This window comes from Eleginops maclovinus, chromosome 17 (assembly GCF_036324505.1).
Source record: "Eleginops maclovinus isolate JMC-PN-2008 ecotype Puerto Natales chromosome 17, JC_Emac_rtc_rv5, whole genome shotgun sequence".
NCBI lineage: Eukaryota > Metazoa > Chordata > Actinopteri > Perciformes > Eleginopidae > Eleginops > Eleginops maclovinus.
In genome coordinates, this window is record NC_086365.1 from 7757340 (window position 1) to 7778548 (window position 21209).

The following is a 21209-nucleotide window of genomic DNA, read 5'->3' on the forward strand; positions in this document are numbered from 1 at the left end:
GCCTGAAAACTTCAAACCTTGCTTATTGGATTCAACCGTCTCCGCAGTTTCTGTTCTTTGCCTTTAGAGAGCAGTGTTGTTCAGCCCCTCTTAAAGTCAATACCCTGGACAGATCTTGTAAACACGCTTCCTGGCCTGGGGCACAGTTCATGTTCTTTAAAACCACAAATAAGCTGTAACAGGTGAAACAGGGCTAAAGAGCAGGAGAATGATGGGGTATTTCATAGTTACATCCAAAATATTGATTGTTACTGATCAAACCCTGGTGAATACAAGATTATACATGGAAAAGAAGTTGTTTTTCTAGACAATCCACAATCAACCAAAAATAAAAGACCAACTGGAATGCTTCAGTATTTTCAAATCCAAATGTATTAGTTTGTAGTCGTAAAACCATTCTCAAATGTTCTTTGGTCTACATAATGCTTCATATCTTTGGGCTTATTAGGTCTGTATAAAATGTATCTATGAAACATGTGCATTCATATATTTAAAAACATGGATTGTGGTTTCTCATAAAGCTAAATTGCGCTATATTCTCTACACATTCTTGGTTTCGAGCTCTGAGGTCACATTGGCTTTTAGTGGTTTTCTTTTGGACTCGAAACTTAAATACTTCAATGGTCTTTGGCAGCTTTCCAACTTGGTAAAATCCTTTTGGCACAGCTAAGTGTAGAGTTGCCAATCGTTTGACAGTGTTTGGTCCTATTAGCTGAAAAATACTTTGGGAAGGCTTTAAAAACATTTGGCACCAATAAATCCCAGGTGTGCTCATGAGGACGAGGGTGTGCTGCAGCTGGAGGATCACTGGCAGGTGCTGTACAGTGTGACTTTGTAGCTGATCTCCTCCAGGACCTGCAGAACCTTTTTCTCCAGCTCGGCTAGCTCTGCAGCTTTCTCCTCCAGGATCCGCTGGTTAGTCTCGTAGGAACTCTCCAACTCTGAAAACATAGAATCGCAGGAAGTGACATCAATGTGTGGACCAGTTTTTTGTTGCTGTTGGGTGCTGGTAACATAAACTTAATTAAAGACAGTATAGTGTGTTGAAAATCTAAAAAAACAACATAGTTTTATCTGTAAAATAGGTAAAAACATCTGAAAATGAAAACAGCTTCACATTGACCGCTCACCTCCCAGTCTGTTCAGCTTGCTGCTGCTCTGAGCCAGCAGCTCTTTGGCCTCCTTCTGCAGCTCGTCAGCTCTCCTCCTCGCCTGCAGCACCGACTCCCCTTTGTCCTCCACCAGGTCCTCCACCTCCACCAATTTATCCTTCACATCCGCGTCAAACTCCTGCACATGCACAAGGAACCATTGATTGGAGAATCTGAAGGAAAGGTCTTTATTAACCAAGATTCAAACGTAACCTATTTCAGGATGTGTGTATTCTATTGTGCAGAATTTAATTTGACATATTGTCTTTTCTCAGTCCGTTTTACATGGTTGAGTTAGTTGTGCATACAACTTGCACCATTGTATCACATGCTCTATTTTATTTCAATAGTGTATAGATTATAGTAATGTAGTTTTTTTAAAAGGTCCTCGTAGAGGATGTGATATAAATGAATAGTATACTATGTTTTAAAGGTTTAAAAAAACTCATAGTATGTTATTTTAATTTTAAAAAATGGTCAAAGTATTGTAATGCATAACAATTCATAGTTTATTGTGTCAATTAAATAAGTTTTCAAAAAGTCATAGTTTTAAAAAAATATGGTTATCCTAAAAATGTCATACACATTCCATAGAAAAAGGATGTGTGTGTGTGTGTCAGTGACCTGCTGGGCCTCGTCTGCGTTCAGTCGGGCCTGCTCTGTGGTCTGGTCGGCGCTCTCTGCCAGGCGGGTCACCTCCAGGTTGTTCTGCCTCAGCAGGCCAACCTCCCGCTCCAGCTGCAGCAGACGCCTCGTGGTGTTACTGAGCTTCAGCTCCGACATCGCCGTCTCCGACTCCACCTGACACGCAGACACATTATCCAACACTGGCATCTACCTGCTGACAGTCATTTATCCTCCCTAGCTTAGGGACAGAGGTCAGAGACAAGAGGTCAAACTCACGGAGACTAGCAGTTCCAGGGTTCCCTTCGTGTTGTTCTGGGCGAGCATGATTGCGTCCATGGCGATGCTCTGAGCGCGCTCAGTCTCATTCAGCGCCGTCTTCACGATGTCTGCTGTCTCCTTCATTTGAGATGCCTTCTCACTGTTGACACATTTATTCTTTTATATTGTTCTTTATAGACAATCTGAGAAATCAGTCATATGGGGCTTTCATCCATCACCTCATTTATGTCTGCGGCAGATTAGATTCCTCATAAAGTACATTTAAATGTATTTGCTGTTTTGAAGGTGTTTAAATATTACCTGGCAGCCTGGGCCTGTTGGAGCAGCGCCTCTGCAGCCTGGATGTCTTTAGCGCTCTGCCCGAGGATCGTCTCCACGTTACTCAGAGTTCCGACCTTCTCCCTGATCTCATTCGTCAGCTCCTTCAGCTTTTCCGTCGACGCCGGCATCTCCAGAGCCAACACCTCGTTGGACACAGCCTCGATCACCGCAATATCTGCCTTTTCATCTGCAAAATCAGAAACAAAACACAGGTGATCAGTAAGCAAATATCAAAAAATCAACAATGCATGCAAATCTGTAAAGTGGAAATACAGTATCTCAAACATACATGATTGTGCATTAAAATATACTAAGCAGTGTGTGTGTGTGTGTGTGTGTGTGTGTGTGTGTGATGCACTCACTGGTGAGCAGGTCTCGTATCTCCTTGATGAGGGTGCGCAGCTGCTCGTTGCTCTGCTCCACCCGCTCTTTGCTCCGGTTGGATTTCCCCAGTACTTCCAGAGCGTTCACCTTAGCGTCCTTAGCGCGGTTGTTAGCTTCCCATACCTGATCAAAAACTAAAATCAATGACTCACATCCACCGCGCGTTATTCTAGATTAAAACTGACCGCGTTCACTCACCATCCTGGAGAGCTTGTCCACCTCCTGCATTGCCTCTAAGATCTCCTCCTCCAATTCTTCAGAGGATTTAAGATCAGTGTGTGATTTCGAGCGGAGGCCAAGGCATCCTTCTCCACCGCAGTGAGGCTCTCCGTCCTCTCCAACACAACCCAAACCTCCGCAGGGGGAGCCAGAGCATTCGTCACCTTCAGCTGCACCACCACACGTCTGCAGAGAGAGAATAACATTCAGAAATGAATTTCAAATTGTTACACATGTAATGATAATACAGATTTTCAGGAGAGTCTATCCCACCTTCTCGCTCAGTGCAGACAGGTCAAGCTGATCCAGGTCGGTGGTCAGTTTGTCGAGCTTCTGCGAGTTCCTTTTGTGCGCGCGGTCAAACCCTTTCTGAGCCGTGATCAGTAAGTTCTCAGTGCCATTTCGCTTCATGGCCGACTGCTTCACCGTGTTGCTGGGATCACTGGTGGAGCTGTTGGCCTGGAGCTCCGCCATTGTAGACTTCATGTGTGCAGAGATAATGGTGTCCATGGCACCTGAAAACACACACACGCCCCCGTCAAAGGGTTTCTGTCACTCTTGCTCATCATGGGACAGCAATTCCAGTTTAGCTATGGATTTGGATCATTTATTTAAGGAGGAATGTCGGCTTGAGGACAGTGTGTGAAAGGTTTCTTCCCACTCTAGTCAATTATCGGCGGCAAGGATCCGGTCAACTAGAGTAAGCGCCTTGCCATCCCAAGTCAATCATTTTATCATATTAGACAAGAGGGAAATTGTCATAACTAGCATATCCATTCAGGAGTTTTTTGCAGATAAAATATTTTGTCCATTTGTAACTTTGATCAGTTCATGCGTGGGTCCAACTAAACGTTCTGCACACAATGCCGCCAAAATATGAAGTTTAAGTCAGGATCTACATCTGTAGACATTTTTGGAAGCATAAATACGTTTTTTTCTGTGAGAACACTTATGTATGAATGTAAAGCAGTCTGCTGACGATACACTGGTTTCCCTGTCAGTCTAACACTCCTGTTTCTTCCACTGGTTCCTCACCCTGGATGTTGGCGTTCTTGGCGTTGTACACCTGCTGCCTCAGCTCCTGGATGCTCAGCTCCATCTGGTTGGCATCCTCAGTCAGTGCGTCCAAGTTTGCGTCGGTGGCGTTGGCGACACTGTGGAGCAGGTTCAACGTGTCCTCCGTGGTGTTCAGCTCTCCGTTCAGGTAGGACATGACACCGCTGAAGAATAATAAAACACGGATGAACTCAAACAAAAAGACGCATTCTACATCACTGTACATTTTAGGACCTTGCAAAATATTGAGATAATATCCAAGTTGTGTTAAAAGTCTTTATGATTAATAATATTGTGAGATTTCTTTCATATAGACCAGCTGGCTCCGTGTGTTTTCTTACGTAATCCGATGCATCAGGTCCTCTATCTGCTCCAGCTTCACCGCTGTAGGATTAGTTTCCAGGATTTCTCTCACAGCCCCGACGTTTCTGTTCAGCTTCTTGATCACGTCCTTGTATTGAGACGTCACGCCGCTCTTCTTCAGCTCTGTCACTTGGGCCTCCAGACGCTGTGTTTGATTGGTCAGCTCGCCCACCACGGTGTCCCACACGGCAAAGCACTGGTGGCAGGGTTCGCAGACGGGAAACTCCCCCTGGTAGCCCCGAGCGCACTTATCACAGCGGGGGCCGGACACGCCCTCCACACAGGTGCACTGCCCCGACGCGCGGTGGCATTGCTCGCTTGAGATTCCACGAGGGTCGCAGTCACAAGCTGCAAATACACAGAGGGGAACGTCAGGGAAATATTGTGTAAATGCTGGAATAGAGGAAGAGTTTAAGAGTTTAAGTAGCCCCTCCACCCCCACGTGGCTTTAAAAACACTCTTATTTGAATACTTTTTTTGATTCATTGTTTATTTTTAATCGTGCATGATTGGGTTGATTGGGCGTAAAGCTGCAATGTTAAAGTGAGACATTAATATTATTTATAAAATATTAAAAAGCGGTAGGATTTATATCGTAAATATATTGTTATAATATATATACATTTTCAAAAATAAATATTATATATATTTTTTGTATATTAAATTTGTATGTTTATTTAAATCCCCTTTTCCACTAATTAAATTCTGGTCGAAAATGTCTTGAAATCATTAAATGTATTCATTTATTTCTTTGTACATTTTTCTTAACATTGAAAATGACACATCACAGTAAATATCAATATATTTTTACAAAATGACTTTAAAGCTAATGCTAGGCCTAAAGGACTGTAATGGGCCATTAACTGTTATATGAGACATGTTATAGTCTTCATGTTTTTGAAGTCTCTCCAGGGGATTGAGCTATTTGAAAACCTAGCTTGTTCAACCTCCACCGGCTCCAGTCAATACACTCAAACATGAACGTGACCTTAAAGGTCTCACTGACCCCCACGACTGTTGAGGGCTGCCCTCCCTCCTCAGAAAATAAGAGGAGGATGAAGAGAATATTCCGAAAGCAGGAATGCAGCGTTTGAGAGGTATCCACCATCAGTGCTGCTGCATCATTTTCATGATTTATGGAGCAGAAGGTGAGGGTTGGGTTTGAAGTTTTGTTTGTGTCAAAATGAAATATAAATCCTGTTGTTAAAAGCCCATTAAGGGTTAAAACATTTATGGTGATTATGAGCCATTGCATGTCATACAAATATCACATACCTGTAACCAGTGATGGAATGTAACCAAGTACATGTAATCAACTACTTCACTACATTTCAGAATTTAAAATCATGCTTTCTATGCTGCTATATTTATTTAACACTCATAGTTACTAGTTACTGACTAACCCAGTATTTTCTAAAGTATCTCAAATTGGCTCCACATTGACCATCTCTAAGGTTAAAATGCCTCACATTTGTTTGTGATCATGTATTTTGGGTATTTCTTCCACCACGACTTTTACAGTCGCCTTAAATCACCCCACACTGACAAAGATTCCAACAAGTCAAAAACATTTTAACCTCTGACATCTAAATCTAGACTAAGAAACATCCTCCCGGCTGTGGCTGAATCTTTAACACACTTTTTTATCAACACTTCCTCACATAACTTCACATTACTCCCACACACTGAGTGAGGTGGCCACAGATTTCCCATGATTCTGTACATGAGTGTATCATCCGTGCAGATGGGCAGCGAAGTCCAGCTGGTGTAACAGCTTCAGAGACCTCCAGGGAATACAGCGGGAAAATAATTCAGGATTCCTGCGTCCACAGGGCGTTGGTGCTTAACGAAAATGGGATGCCTGGGAGTTCTGGAAAACATCTGGTTCTCATGAACAGGAGAACCAGAGGTCATTCCCAGATCCCCTCCCTCTCCTTGCCTCCTTCTCTTTCCTACTCCCTCTCTCTTTCTCCGAGGGCGAGCTAGCTATTGTGAGCTGCACATCTTAGTAGATAGACTCTTTAGCAGTTTGTTCAGCAGACAATAAAACTGTTTCATGGATAAGAGACCAATAATTGAGCACCAGCCTGCTGATTCACTGCCGCCTATATAGAAAAACTCATCTAAAAAAGCCCTTCAACTAGGCAATGCTCCCATTTACTTACAATTATTAGACGTCACTTGGTGGTCATTTAATATATGTTCACAGGAGCATTATCTAGTATGCAGACTCTTAAATGTTCTTCTGTCCAGCATCTAGAACTTATTGTTTGATTTAAATGTGTGCTTTTGTCAACAACAAACAAAAAGTATGCTTCCTCGTACATAATGAGCAGCGCACACTGAGGAAAACACATCAAATAAGAGCTAAAAATGGGAAAACAATGAGCCCACCAACATGGTGACTCAGGAGAAAGATATTTGAAGAAAAGTACGTCAAGGAATAAAAACAATGTGTAATGTAGAAGCAGATATAAACAGAAGAGTACAGTACAGCCAGGCTGTTTTGTAACAGTTATGTTTTCCAGTGTTTTGACTCCAGTACTTTGGATTTGAAATGAAACAGAGACCAGAAGATTGAGGGCTGTTTAACAGTGCTCACATCCATATTTGGTGAAGGTAGTATGACTCAAAAACACAAACTACAGAGTTGTTGTATTGCTTGTTCTTGGCTTGTCAAGTCCTAACTTGACCTCAGTTCAACTGTTAATGTGTTTCACATGCTAAGGATGAAGGAGAAGTATTTAGAAAAAAGCAGGAAGTGAATGTGGCGGCAGTCCAGGCCTATTAGAGCATTACTTGTAACCAAATATAACATGAACAAACAAATATAATTGTGCAAATCTAGAAAGTTGAAGTTTGTAATAAAACTATGAAGGTATACGACAGTGAACATACATAATTATGCCTCAAAATGTGGGTACAAGACGCCATAACTTTCTTTATCGCTACAGGAACTGTGTTTTTCCTGGCTGAAAGAAAACCCAGTTGCTGGATAACACGCATCAGGTAAGATACTGTTCAATCTGTGCGCTGAACATATTCAAGCAAGCTACTGATGGTGACGTTTATTGTGCCAGAAACACGATTGTTTCACACAAACTAAAATGGTTCTACAACGATCTACAACTTTAGCCAAATAATCTTTTAGATTGACATTCCACTTCATGGTACAATCCAAACAGCTATAAGAGGTCTCTTGCTCTCGACTATAGAAAATATTTCTCCCGTTACTAAGGTCCCATGGTGGACCCCCGGAAAGCCGCTCTGTATATATTTTTATGTGTGGCCATAAACTGTATTTCTAAAATGTGTGACCTACCATGACATTTGACCTCTGGATCCCCCCAGAAGAGCTCTCTGCACTCCTTACACGTCTTGCCACCAAAACCTGGTTTGCAGGAGCACTGTCCTGTGACCTGCAGGAACAGAAACACATTAAAAAGATGTTTGTGTTTATATTAATTGAACGTTTGAACTAATGCCGTTTGTTTTAAGTCTTCTTTGACATGCAGAAACAATGGAGGTTTGTAGTTTCATCCAAATTGCTCTTCTAACAGAAAAGTGTCCTCAGTTAGTCCTCAGTGGATTCAGAGGCTTCCTTCCTCTGTTGGAGAGCAGCCAGTAAACACAAATGTTTGTGTGTGAGTGTGTGCACAGTATTCGGTGTATACATATAAAGATTCAAGAGTAAAAGAGCGCCTTAGAGGGAGGCAGTTCCCAGACAGCTGGAGTCCATATATCAAAGAATTACACAAACACAGCCTCAGTGATTAGACGGGTTAGTCACAGTCTAACTTCCAGCCGCCCTGCAGCTTTACGCTCAATGGGAATTGTTGGGAAAACATCTTAGCCAGTTCTCACATTGTGTACGGAAAACTCTATCCTAAAATGTAGCAACAGTTGGGAAACCCTCTTTATTTTTTATGCGAGAGCAAATCAGAGCAGCTGCTGCAATGCTAATGCAGGAAAAATGATGTAAACAGATGTTGGCAAATGTTCTCCATCTCAGTGTCTGACTCACCTCATTGCAGGAGGATTGGAAGGAGTGTGAGGGGTCGCAGTCGCAGCGCTTGCAGCCCGTCCCGCTGGCGATGTCCCAGGTATCGACGGCGCAGCGGTTGCAGTTTTGCCCGACCACGTTGGGCTTGCAGGCGCAGTCACCGCTGACCTGATCGCACTGACACTCGCGGGGGAGGAGCAGGCCCGGGGTGATGTGCCCACAGAGTCACACATGCACTCTGCGCAGAGGAGGAGAGAGGGTAACCAACTACGCGTGTACATATGGCAATACAACTCTTGTATCTTTGAATGAACCCGTACATACAGTAAGCTAGTGTAACAGCAGTACTCACTCCTGCAGCTCTGGGAGGCAGCGTTGCCGTAGTAACCCAGTTTACAGTGCTGGCAGCTGTAGCCCTCGCTGTGGTGCAGGCACTTCAGGCAGGCCCCGGTGAGGGCGTGGCAGGAGCCCGGGTCGTGCATGTCGATGTTGCTGTTACACTGGCAGGGCAGGCAGCGGCCGCCGGGAACAAGAGGGTTCCCGAAATATCCCGGAGCACACTCATCACACCTGGCACCTGGCGGAGGACAGGAAACAGGAAGTGAAGTGGTTCCTTTTTAAGTTGAGTGGAATAATTAGAGGGCAGCACAAGTGTTGTTTAGGTTTATAACATGTGAAGACAAGTTGACATGTGAGGCTTTGAGCACTTAAAAAAAGCTGCTTACACAAAAACAAAACTGGTATTAGTTATTAATACTGTGTGTGTGTGTGTGTGTGTGTGTGTGTGTGTGTGTGTGTGTGTGTGTGTGTGTGTGTGTGTGTGTGTGTGTGTGTGTGTGTGTGTGTGTGTGTATACCTTTGTAGCCAAGGCTGCACACACACACTAGCTGGTTAGTAGTTGTAAGGTAACAGCTGTCAGAAAACTGGCGTCCACTGCGAGGACCATCAGGACACATGCAGGGTCGACAGTGACCCCCTGAACCCAGCTCTGGGTCTCCATGGTAACCCTCAAGACACCTAAAAGTACAGGAAAAGTGAAGCAAAAAGACAGTTAGTGCTTATTTTGTCCGCTAGTTGCCAAATGTCCTTTTGTCCTTGTCCTTCACCTTTTCATTTCCTAAAACTCAGGTCATTGTATTCATTTTTCCTCATTGAACACGTTACAGTTTCCTTACCTTTTAGGCATTGGAAAGTTGGGTGTTGACCAACACATTTAGTCATAGTTTTTGCCAACAAAATGTTCTGCAGGGGAAAAAGTGAGACTAACCGAAGCTTCCAGTGTAAAATGTATGACTGAAGTTACGGGTCACATCTTGGGGCTGTACCTCTCACAGTGGTGTCCGCTGGTGAAGTCTCTGCAGCCCTGGCACTCTCCGGTCTGAGGGTGGCAGTATTCGCTGTGGCTGTTACAGTGGCAGGGTCTGCACTGAGGGAAGCCCCAGAAGCCCGGCAGGCAGTGGGAACACTGGCGTCCCATGGCCCCGGGGACACACTCGCACTGGCCCGTGGCCTCGTGGCAGAAGGCAGTGATCGAACCTCGAGGGTCACACTCACACGCTGAGGAGGAGATTTTTTAAATGATCACACATCTTGTTTTATCTGTCTAATACACACTAATGTATATTCATGCCTGACACTTACGTCTGCAGCCGGTGGGGCTGAACTGAAACGTCGCCGGGGCGCAGTGGTCGCAGTTCCTGCCGACGACGTTGTGTCGACACCGGCACTGACCGCCACTGGGATCACACACAGCGCTGAGGGAACCCTGAGGCTCACACTGGCAAGCTGGGTGATAAGACAAGGGAGAGGAAAGTGGAGATTCATGAGACTGTTGTTTTGAATGTAGCCTTTTTAAATTAAATTAAATTAATTATTATTTATTTAACACTATTGTAAAAACACACTTTATATACACACATTAAACTACGTACCCATGGCTCCTTTGTGCAGCAGGGCAGAGACGCTGAAGATGTAGTCGTTGCAGATGTCGGTCAACGGGCTCTTCACCACACTCTGGCTGCCCTCCAGACACCGGTAGCGCTGGAACGTATCCCACGCTTCATCACCGTCGACACCAACAAACATATCCATCTCTCTGACCCGGGGAATCAGCACCAGCTTTAAAGAGAGGGGGGATGGAAACCATGATAAAACACGGGTTTCAAACGGACAACCTGAAAACATAATGCATCTGGCCAAGACTGTTCCTGGCGCTGAGGCATGAAACTAAACGTACAGAGTCGATGAGTGTGTACGGGCTCTGGATGTCAGCGACTGACGAGTAGAGAGGCAGCGTCAGGCGGATGGTATAGTTCTGTCCTCTCTCGAAACACACCGGCCTCACCAGCAGCACGTGCCTGAAACACAGCAGAGAGTCAGTGTGTGTAGTGAAGGTGTTGCTAAAAAGAGTATGAGTATGAATAATGTTTGATACCTGGATCCTGGAGGTAGAGAGATGGCCTGCTCGTCTCCGCTCTGGATGGAGTTACTGCAGTGAGCGTTGTAGTTCAGAGGGTTGAAGACGGGACGCTGCACTTGGATTTTCACCTGCTCCCACTGCTGTGGCAGCTTCAAACATACAGACACGTGTTTTATGAATCTACAGTAAGATAACAACCAACAATACTGAACTACAAATACTCTGTGTATTTAAAGTTGTTATGGAAGCCTAAGGGGTTAAGTGATAACCAAAAATCTGGGGATCCAATTTCAGTCTCATTTAGATTGTTTCTCTCCTATGACTTAAGAACATCTGGAAATGTAAGAGTTTAAGGGATTTTATTTTCCTCTGTGAAATGTTTGTTTGTTGTTATGATTTGTTATTTTTGGAAAATAGTAGAAAATGATCTGTTTTTTTTATCTCTGTGACAGGCGGGAACAAATGATTTGCCATGATAATTTCCCATTGAAAAATGAGGGATCAGACCAACATAGTGAAGCTTAAGAAAAAAAGTTTAAAAGTGTGTGTGAGTGTGTGTTACCTGCGGCTCATAGCGAATAAGGATGTCATAGTCCATGGACTCTGGGACGTTGTTGATGTTGAACTCCAGGTATGCTCCTTCTGGAACATTAACAAAACCCATACCGGTCCACGTAGGACTGCGGTCCAGAGGGTACGGCCTCGGTACCACCGTCACACCCTGACAGATCAACACAGCTGTTAGTCTACATACATTTATGGTAAAAGATGGTGCTGTACAGTATAATAAACACACTCACAGGACCGTGCTTGGCGTCCTCCGCCTCGTAGGTGTAGTGATCCAGAGTGATGAAGTAGAAGCCGGACTCCACCTGATCGCAGCGCCGGCCAAACATGTGCTCCCTGCACACACACTGCCCTGAGTGAGGGTCACAGCTGTGGAGGGGGAGATATGACGCTTATTGTTGTTATTATTATTTATTTTTGCTGCTTTTAATTGGAACAGAACGAGTATACGCGATACGAGATATCTACTATGTTTGTGTGCATGTACAGTATTGAAATGCGTATGTGTACCCTCAAACTGGGAATATATATCATATAACTTCACTTTTCATATCTTCACATGTTGTCTGTGTTTAATGGTTATAGAGACTTCTAATTGTTCTTTCTCTTCACTGGAACTGAACTACCGTGCTGCTGTACGATTACCACCAACACTGTTGCTACACAATAATAAAGTAATGACATAGAATAGTAGAGAAGTAATAAAGTATCTATCTCTCTAGGACAAAATGTTTGCTTTCAATAAATGTTCCTATTAGATCTTTGATTAAATTCTATGTCGTTCTATCCCTAAAATATGTTGCAGTCTGTCACCTCTTAACAAAAAAAAGGTCAAATAATAAATGGCTAAAAGTGATTTTCAAACATACTTATTATCGACGGCCCCACCCTGGTCACAGTCACATGCTCTGCAGCCGTCCATGTCATTGGACAGACCCCAGTGCTGCGGCTAAAGGGAAAAACAGACATGTGTTCATACACACGACACATTTGAATGAAAGTAACATAGCTGACAGTTGTGTTTGCGCACCAGACACTGATCGCAGTTTTCTCCATCGACGAGGCGTTTGCAGAAGCACCTTCCTGTCACTGAGTCGCAGGGGTTTCCTCCAGGCAGGGTGCCAAGCGGGTTACAGGAACAAGCTGCCAAAACACACAGACACAATGAAGCAACAGAGTCAGTCTGACTGCAGTTAATGTACACTTAACAGTATGAGGCCGCTTTTTGTGATTGGTTTTCCTTAGAAACGTTTGACACTTAGATTAGAATAAATAAGTCAGAAAATGTGAGTAGTTACTTTGGTTTTCCTGTGCAAAAGAATGACAAAAGATTACTCAATCTTAATTTTACATCTACTTAGATAGACTCACCCAAGCAGCCGTCGGGCCCCTCTCCCAGGCTGTGGTGTCCCTGCCTGCAGTTGTCGCAGCGCTCGCCCTCAACATTGGCTTTGCAGCGACACTGACCCGAGATCAGCCCAGCAGCCACATCAGTGTGGGAGTCACACAGGCCGCCCTGCAGAGAGCCCGCCGGGTCACAGTTACATGCTGTGGAGACAGGAAATATGACATGAGGCATGTTGTAAATAATAATCACTGATGGTCGTGAAAGATTAATATATATTTTACAATCGAAAGACACTGTGAGGGGAATATTTGCAGTAAAAAAATGTGTTTTTCCTCAGAAATAATGGAGAGAATCATCCCCTTTTTCTGCAGGACACTATCATACCCTAACTTAAAAAATCTGAGGACAGTGAACATCTAAAATAAGTTTAACATTTTGAAAAAAGGAAAATAAATGCCCTACTTGGTTGTCATAAATGTGGATGCCTCTTTTTAAAGTATCCTTTAAAAAATAATAATAATAAACAAAGCTGTGACTTATGAATATTTAAAATAACATAACCTTTTGGAGGATTAAAATAACATTTACAGTGAGTTATTTGTGAGTGAGAACTAAAGAAAGCTGCAAAAAGCTGTGTGTATTTTCAAAGTTGAATCTTGGAAAGAGGCTGCGCTCTTCTGTCTTGCACAATTTTCTCCTGTGTTCTAGGAAATTACAGATAAAATAACATTAGCTTATCTAGTGGTAGCATTACATCACCAGTAAAGTATTTGTAAAATAGAATGCTCAAAAGCTGTGTGTAATTTAAAGTCTTGTAAAGAGGGAAAGAAAGGGGGAGGCTGTGCTTTATTTTACTACACTGTATTTCCACCAGTACTCAGCAGGTAATTACAATGGAGATGTAAACATAACTACTTTCTGTTGTTCACTTCAAAGGCTGCAGCTCCAGGTGGTGCTTGTCTTACAGAGGAAGATGTCCTGGAGGAGGACAGCAACATGCATTCTAACAGAGTGTACAGAGTGTGTAATAAGTAGAGAGGAGCATAATGAGGGGAGGTTATGCAGAGGTGACTTACACTCGCAGACTCTGGGGTCCCTCAGGTCCCGGTTTGGGTGCTGGAAGAAGAAAGGTGCGCACTGTTCGCACTGCCGGCCCACCGTGTTGTGCTGACAGTTCTCGCACACGCCTCCGCTCACGTTGCCCGTCGTCATGTACACCGCCATGTCGAAGTGACAGGATGAGGAGTGTTGGTTACACTCACACCCTGAGGAAGAGTTACACAGTGTAGACTTTACTTTAGTTTGTTGTTCACCTGTTCACTATTTAAGCGTACAAAAATCCATGGCGATGAAGATATTTAGTTTCTTAACAAACACATCAACATATTTGAAGAGTTCTCCAGTTCTTACTCTTGCAGGCGTGTGTGTTTCGTCCCTCTGCAGGTCTCCAAGGTAAATCATGGTAAAAGTCTTGGCAGTGCTCACAGTTCAGTCCCTCAGTGTTGTGATTACACACACAGCGGCCATGGACCTAAACAAACACAAACACATTCACAAACTAAATCAATTTATCACAATGAAATACACTCCATCTGCAAAGGAAGACCAGGATATGCGAAGCAAAATGATCTGTTAGGCTATATCTGTTTTATATTCTCTATTTCTTGATGCTCATAAATAAGCATTATTTGTATAACCTGACTTATTTTGGATTTGGTTCCTCGGTAGTAACATAGCAAACTTTCGGAATGTTTGAAGAGGTATCATGCAACAGTTACTATACCAACTGTAAGAATAGAACTTGTGTGATTTGGAACCCAGACTCCATTGCTTTCTGACTTGGACGTATCTATTTTACGCACCATGCCATCTGCGGAGCGCGGTTCTCCGTCGATGGGGGCGCACTCGGAGGCGTGACCGTAGCAGAAGCAGTTCCCGCGGACGACCATGTCGTAGAGGGCGTAGTAGTACTTCTCCGTCACCTCTTCTCGGTGGTCGAGCAGGTTGTCGCCGAGAGTGTGGAGCTTCACGAAATTTACCCGGAGGTTAGTGATCTTCAGCATGTCTGCACACACAGGGAAGATTGACAGTGTTATTATTTTCGTTTATTTATTTGTGTGCTTGTTTGTATTGTGTGCCAAAGATAAAGGATTTTCCCTTAGTGTTTGGTAATTGCACTTACTTAAGTCAAAGTTACTGCAAAATGGTAATCATTTAGTTCATATCAATGACATTTAGTGTGTTATGTTATGTTGTTATGTATGTCAACTATTTTTCAGCTTTAAAAAAGTGTCATCACAATGTTTGTGTTTTATCCTGTTCAGTGCCTTACTCAATGGCATCTTTGCAAGTGTTTCTCATCCATTTCTAGAAGGCGAACCTCTGTGAGTCTGCATGAGGGGCTGCAGCTTAGTTTTCTCTGCTATCCCTCACACACCCACAGCATTCAGCACATACTTAACATTCAGCCTCTGCATGTGTGTGTGAGGGCCTCTCAGTTTGGACGAGTCGCTCCAACATGTGACATTCCATGCAGAGCTCTTCCTATCTGACCCTCTGACCTCTGAAAACCTTCTCCAGGTAGCTGTTTACCTGGACTACACACGTACTCAAACAACTAAAATATTCAAAAATATTCTATCTGCTCACCAGAGAGCTCGATGGGTTCAGTTTTGTCTTTTATGTCTTGGACCCATTTTATCATACAGGTCCAGGTTTCCAATATTTCTATTGAGGAAACTAAAAATAATTACCTAATTTTGTAAAGTTAGAGGAGAATAATAGGCTGGTGCATTAAGGAAAAAATATCATTTGAATTGAGATTTCCTTTTAAATATATTCATAATTTCATTTAGAATTAACACTAAATTGCACAGCTCTTTCGAGGAAACTTCTTGGAAATAATGAGTAAATAATGAGCTTACTCTGTATTCTCAGGCTGTAGGGGTCGTCTATTTTGAAGACAGGGTCCAGCACCCGAAATATCACCTAAAAGAGAAAGGGGAGAGTTTGTGTGAAGAGTGATTTTATGCTTATACTTTACATATCCTATAATCAAATCCAGAGAAAAGCATGTAAATGTCAATCAAAAGTATTTTAAAGATCACCTCTCCCTCTGTGGATGGTTCGATGTCCGAGTAATGGGAGTCACAGAGGATCTCGTCCACTTTGACCATCGGCCCGGTGGACACCCCGGGGAAGGACGTCTCACAGTCGTAGGCGAAGTAACGATAAACCTGCCACGTCTTCCCGAAGTCCATCGACCGCTCAATCACCATGGCAGCTGGCCGAAAAGTCTGTCAAAAAATAATAAAGCATGTTGTTTTACTGCATCCCAACACTTAACACTCACATAAAACTGAAGTGTTGGAACTTAAGAATTTGGATTATCTTCCTGCCATTTCCATACCGGATGTACTGAAGATATTTTGTGTTTTTCATCTAAAAGGCTGAGAGGAATAATAAACACAACTTAGAAATGAAGTAATGATATCTCTGAAAGGGTGGAGGCTGTTTGAGGTGTTGATCTTTTCTGCCATCTTATCCCAAAACAGGAAGGGCAGGAAACACATGGACAGTGTATCTTTGAGTGTGTTTTTTTCTATGATGTGGAGTTTCTGGCATCAAGCCAGCTGGCCACCATCATGGGTGACCATGAGAAAGCAATAAGGGGTGAGCAGAGCTTTACAGCATCTCCCTCCTTCTTCTTCTCCTCTTCCCACCGTCCTCCAGAGGCCACAATGATTTTCCACATTCCTCTACCACAGCTGTCCAACGCTGTGTTTATCTGCGTGAGTACGGGAGTGTGTAATTTATGTGTGTGTGTGTGAGAGAGAGACAGAGAGAGAGAACAGGCACCTTGAAGGTCATGATAAGGTGTGTGAAGTGGAATTCAGCCTCCAAGTCCAGCTGGATGGTCACATTTTCCACACCTAAAGAGGAAAAGAAACATGCAGGACATGTACAATTGAAAACATTTCTCCATTGATTCCCATTCATAGAAAACTCCAGGTCAGACACGCTTTCTCACACACTAATTTCTTTTCAAATATTTACAAATCCTTCCTGCTCATGTTTATGCAGCTGAGGCTTCAACCATGAATCCAATAAATCTGAAGCTCAGGTTCTGGATTGTGTTGCACCAGATACTTTCACTATGTTTATGTTCAAATGTGGATTTAATTTAGATATTTATTTATTTTTATTATATTTCATTGGCAGCCAGAATATTTACAAACACATCTTATATGCGATATGGCTAAAATCTTATATCACGGTTAGGTAATTTAATTTCCCATAAGCAATATAAGTCAAGATATATAGCAGATTTTCTGGCACTTCTTTAAATTAAAAGTAGTCTGTATCAATTTACCTTTTGGTTTTTGTACACCGCTGTATGATTAAATCCTTGACAAATGATGCGTTTTCTCATTTTCTTTTAACTTAAGTACAACATAAAACATTGTAGTTCCTAAAATTCTAAGGCCATGTCTTTAAATGTCCTGTTTTGTCAGTCCAAAACCAAAACATATTAAATAAATGTGATATAAATTGGAGAATAGCTGGAAATATCCACATTTAAGATGCTAAAAAAAAAGCATTTACTGAGATTTTTGCATGAAAAAACGTTTTTTTATCCATCGCCATCTTGATAAAACGTACACTTTATTACTGAAGTTACATTACGCAAGGCTTTTACATGTAATGGAATAAATTAACAAAGTAGTATTGGTACTTTTACGTCAAGTATTTAAAAACGTCCTCCACCACTGTCTGTTTCTCGTTCTCACCATGGTGCTCTGTCTCATTACACACTTCCTTTTCCCCACTTTAAATGCCTGTGTGTTGAGATGTTGACACACATCTGTTTCTTCTCCGCACACCTGTTCTCCTCAGCAGACCTGTAAGCCCCGCCCCCAAGCTCTGCTCTGATTGGCAGCAGAGAGTCTCTGTGATCTCCTGTCTACTCATTACTCCTGAGAACATCCTCGGTCTCAGCTCACACGCTGTTCAGACATTTCAAACAGGAGTTGTGTGTCTTTAACTCAACAGCAAACACTTTTCTTTTCCCTTTTAGTCTCTTGTCTCTCACCGTTCTCCGACTGCCACCAGGTCTTCAGGCGGTTGTGGGCGAAGGTGGTGACCAGGTTGTCGATGGTGTGGCTCACTTGGTTGTTGTTCTCATGAAAAGGCTTCCTGGAGTCGCACACAAAACATTTCTTCTCCTCCTGATGGACACAGACAGCGTTAAAGCGTCAGTACACTGAACGTTTTGCATTTGATTCACACAGGTTTAAAAATCCAATACAAAGGTGACTGATATTCTGTTGCTCTCACTCTGGTTTCTCCATTGAACAGGATATTCACTTTTTTGATTAAGACTTTGCCCAAAGAAACCTTTAAAAAAGGATCCACTAGTTTTATCTGTCACTTTATTCAAAGCATTAGTTATTTGTAAAGGTTTTACAAAAAAAATTTTAAGCAGATTATGATCATTTGATTTGATTCAAATTGAATTATTGCTAACAAACTGGAAAATGTGGGAGTAACATTTGTGTCCACATACTTTTGATCATGTATGAGTTGTTAATTAATGCTAAACACTTTGAATTGCCTTGTGTTGAAAGGTGCTATATAAATAAATAAATAGACTTCCAATAAGTCCATTAAAACATGAAGAAAGAAGCTTAGAAAAGGAAGAAATGAAAGAGGGAAAACGATCCAGGGAAAGTGAAATAAAAGCTAAGCTGTAGGGTGTATATATAATGTTGCAGTGATAATAATGTGTTCCCTGCGTTTGTCAGCAGCAGGAGCCTCGCCTGCAGATGGTTTGGCATGGACATAAGCTTTACTCTGTTTCACACACACACTTAAACCTCACTATATTTCCGCATGAGAATAAACAAGACGAGTTTCTCAATTTCACAAGGCCCCTGCCAACTATGTCTGTGTTGAAATGTGAGCGGAGTCACTCTAAGTGGCTCCACTTAACGGTGCTTCCTCCCCCTCCCCTTCACCATCACACAGCTCATACTTGAGGACTGTGCTCATCCTCAGGAAGCTCAGAAAAGCCCTGTAGTGTGTCATTTTCATAAGGACACCATTCACACAGCGAACTCGCCACAGGGTGTTTGATAAAGAGAGAAAATCCCTCCGTCCGCATGCACACAGGGGAGGATTGTGAGGCCACACAGCGCTTTTATTGTGGCGAGGAATGTATGAACTCCCACAAGACAAGACAGAAAGCAGATACTGTAAAGCTGCACGCTCCCACACAGAGGCAGGGCTAAGATTATTATCCAGTTAATAGATTAGTCGATTGGTTTGGATAAGCAGTCAACCGTTTGAGTGATTTTATTTATATAAAGTTTGCATGACTTCTTGCAAAAGTGTCAAAAGCAGAACAGTAGTACTTCCCAAGCAGAACTTTCTCATTGTGTTGCTTCTTACTTTTTGTTTGTAGCAACAGAGCAAGTTTAACGACATCATGGAGCTCACTCTGCTACTTGAAGATAAACCAATAAAGCAGGAATTGAGTCTCTTCAAATGATCTATTTATACTCGTCAGCAGAGTCAAAGATCACAAGATCTAAGTCATGCATGCTCTCTATATTTCATGCTTGATTGTTAGGAAAAATATGTATATCTAGCTGACATGAAGTCTCCAAGAATCATGTATTAATACTCTTTTGTAGAGTTGTATTTCATCAGAACTTAGCCATGAATGGTGTTTGAATTTCATGCTTTAATTAAGGTTTTGGATCAACATGTATTTTGATAAAAAGCTGCTTTTATGATTTTTTTTCCCAGACATAATTTAGAAAAAACTAAACATATTTTGTCAAACATTTTGCAGGACAAATCAACATCTTACTCATGACACCCTGAATGATTAAGTGACTGATCAGAAGCTCAGAGTTTCTTTCCCAGCATCCTCCCTCTTCTTACCTCCAGATGTCCGACGATGCAAAAGCGCTCGGGCTGCTTCAGACCGCAGGTGGAGGTGACGCTGAGCTTGTGCGCGCGGCCAATCAGCAGGTCACCTGTGGCGGGGTAGCAGCTGCCCTCAGTGCAAAGATCCGGGAACTCTGGGAACTGCTGCGCCCTGACTGAGGTCCATAGGGCTGCAGGGAGGAAAATATACAGCTGTAAGTGGTGATGGTTCCAAAACATCCTACGTTAAATCTTCCTTTACTTTTAATTATAAAACCCAGAGGATCCAAATTTACTACACTGATTCCATTTAAGATTAAGCAATAATTTAATTACTATTTTGTACAATTGCAAACCTTTCAGTCTAAATTCAGTAGTTGACAAAGTAAAATGGTGTTGATCCGGTATACACAAGTAAAATACACACTTCACATCAATCTAAAAAACATTTAAATGATCAAATGTTGCTTTAACAAAGATTGAGGGTTTTTTTGAGCAATACAAAGTTGTGTTAGGCCTATGCGATATGATCGATAAACTGTAAACATAATACATACCACATAGTAAAAAATATCAAAACATGATTTATGTACATGTACACAGTTGGCACATAAGTCCTGTGTTAGTAAAAGTTTCCTGCAGCAGCCTTATCTTTTCCCATCCTTTAAAACACTTTTCTGGTAAAAAATAAAGGAATAATAGTTTGCATATGGATATCATTACATGCGTTGTGGCTGAAAACTGTTTTGGTAGCTTGAAAATGTTAATTCAACCCAGAGTGCTGAGACCACCTCAAGAATTTCTGACAGAGAAACAGAAATCTTAAAATAAAACTCACCCAAAGTTGTTATAAAGAGGATTATAAACGACATTTCCACGAGCAGAACATTGACAGCACGTCTTGTCAGTGATGTTGATGCGTCCTGCAGCTGAGAGAGAGTCAGTCAGTGTGTGTGAAGTGTGTGTGTGAAGCGTTGAGTCAGAGGGAGTCTTCATGTAGAAGTCCTTATGTATGGAGTATAGTCAGTGCCCAACATATAACTGCAGAGTGTATGAAGTGGGGATAGTGCCACAGCTGACTGAAGAAGACTGCTGTCAGCCATTGATATGGCAGGAATCATCTTAGCCTAAATTTGCTTTTGCACACTGAGAAAGTATTCAGGGGTTTTACTCATCTTACTAGTATCTATACTAAATGCAGTTAAACAATAAACAATAAACGCTGTACATTGAAAAGGTAAAAGTAGAGAAGTATGAGCATTAAACTACACTTAAAGTAACAAAAACAAAGTATTCAATGCAGACTTTCATAAAAACGTGATATCTATTTTATGAAAGGATTATTATTGTAAATGCATTTATGTGCAAATGATCCTCAGTGGAGTTAATTTTGATAAGTTTGCATATTGCTGAATAAAATCTGAATTTAATGATTATGTAATTTCATACTTTGAACAACAATTATATTAGATTTTTTAGAATATTTTTGGGTGAAAGAAAGGTTGTATATTTGTCTTTTATAGCAACATTTCAAAAGAC

General features: G+C 42.1%; 1 protein-coding gene across 1 annotated transcript; it reads right to left on the minus strand.

Annotated features, from left to right (window-relative positions):
* Positions 1-354: 354 nt before the first annotated feature.
* lamb1b (laminin, beta 1b) lies at positions 355-20647 on the minus strand. The gene is given in 34 exon segments (XM_063905553.1): positions 355-941; positions 1131-1290; positions 1776-1952; positions 2055-2196; positions 2358-2565; positions 2741-2885; positions 2961-3167; positions 3255-3496; positions 4017-4201; positions 4379-4748; positions 7723-7819; positions 8425-8594; positions 8597-8641; positions 8756-8980; positions 9260-9420; positions 9729-9960; positions 10045-10188; positions 10335-10521; positions 10640-10760; positions 10838-10971; positions 11385-11543; positions 11623-11758; positions 12259-12338; positions 12420-12532; positions 12761-12937; positions 13814-14002; positions 14148-14268; positions 14600-14802; positions 15662-15725; positions 15845-16033; positions 16596-16669; positions 17830-17965; positions 19686-19861; positions 20509-20647. Coding segments are annotated over 34 exon segments (5340 nt in total). The 5' UTR covers positions 20543-20647; the 3' UTR covers positions 355-804.
* Positions 20648-21209: the final 562 nt, after the last annotated feature.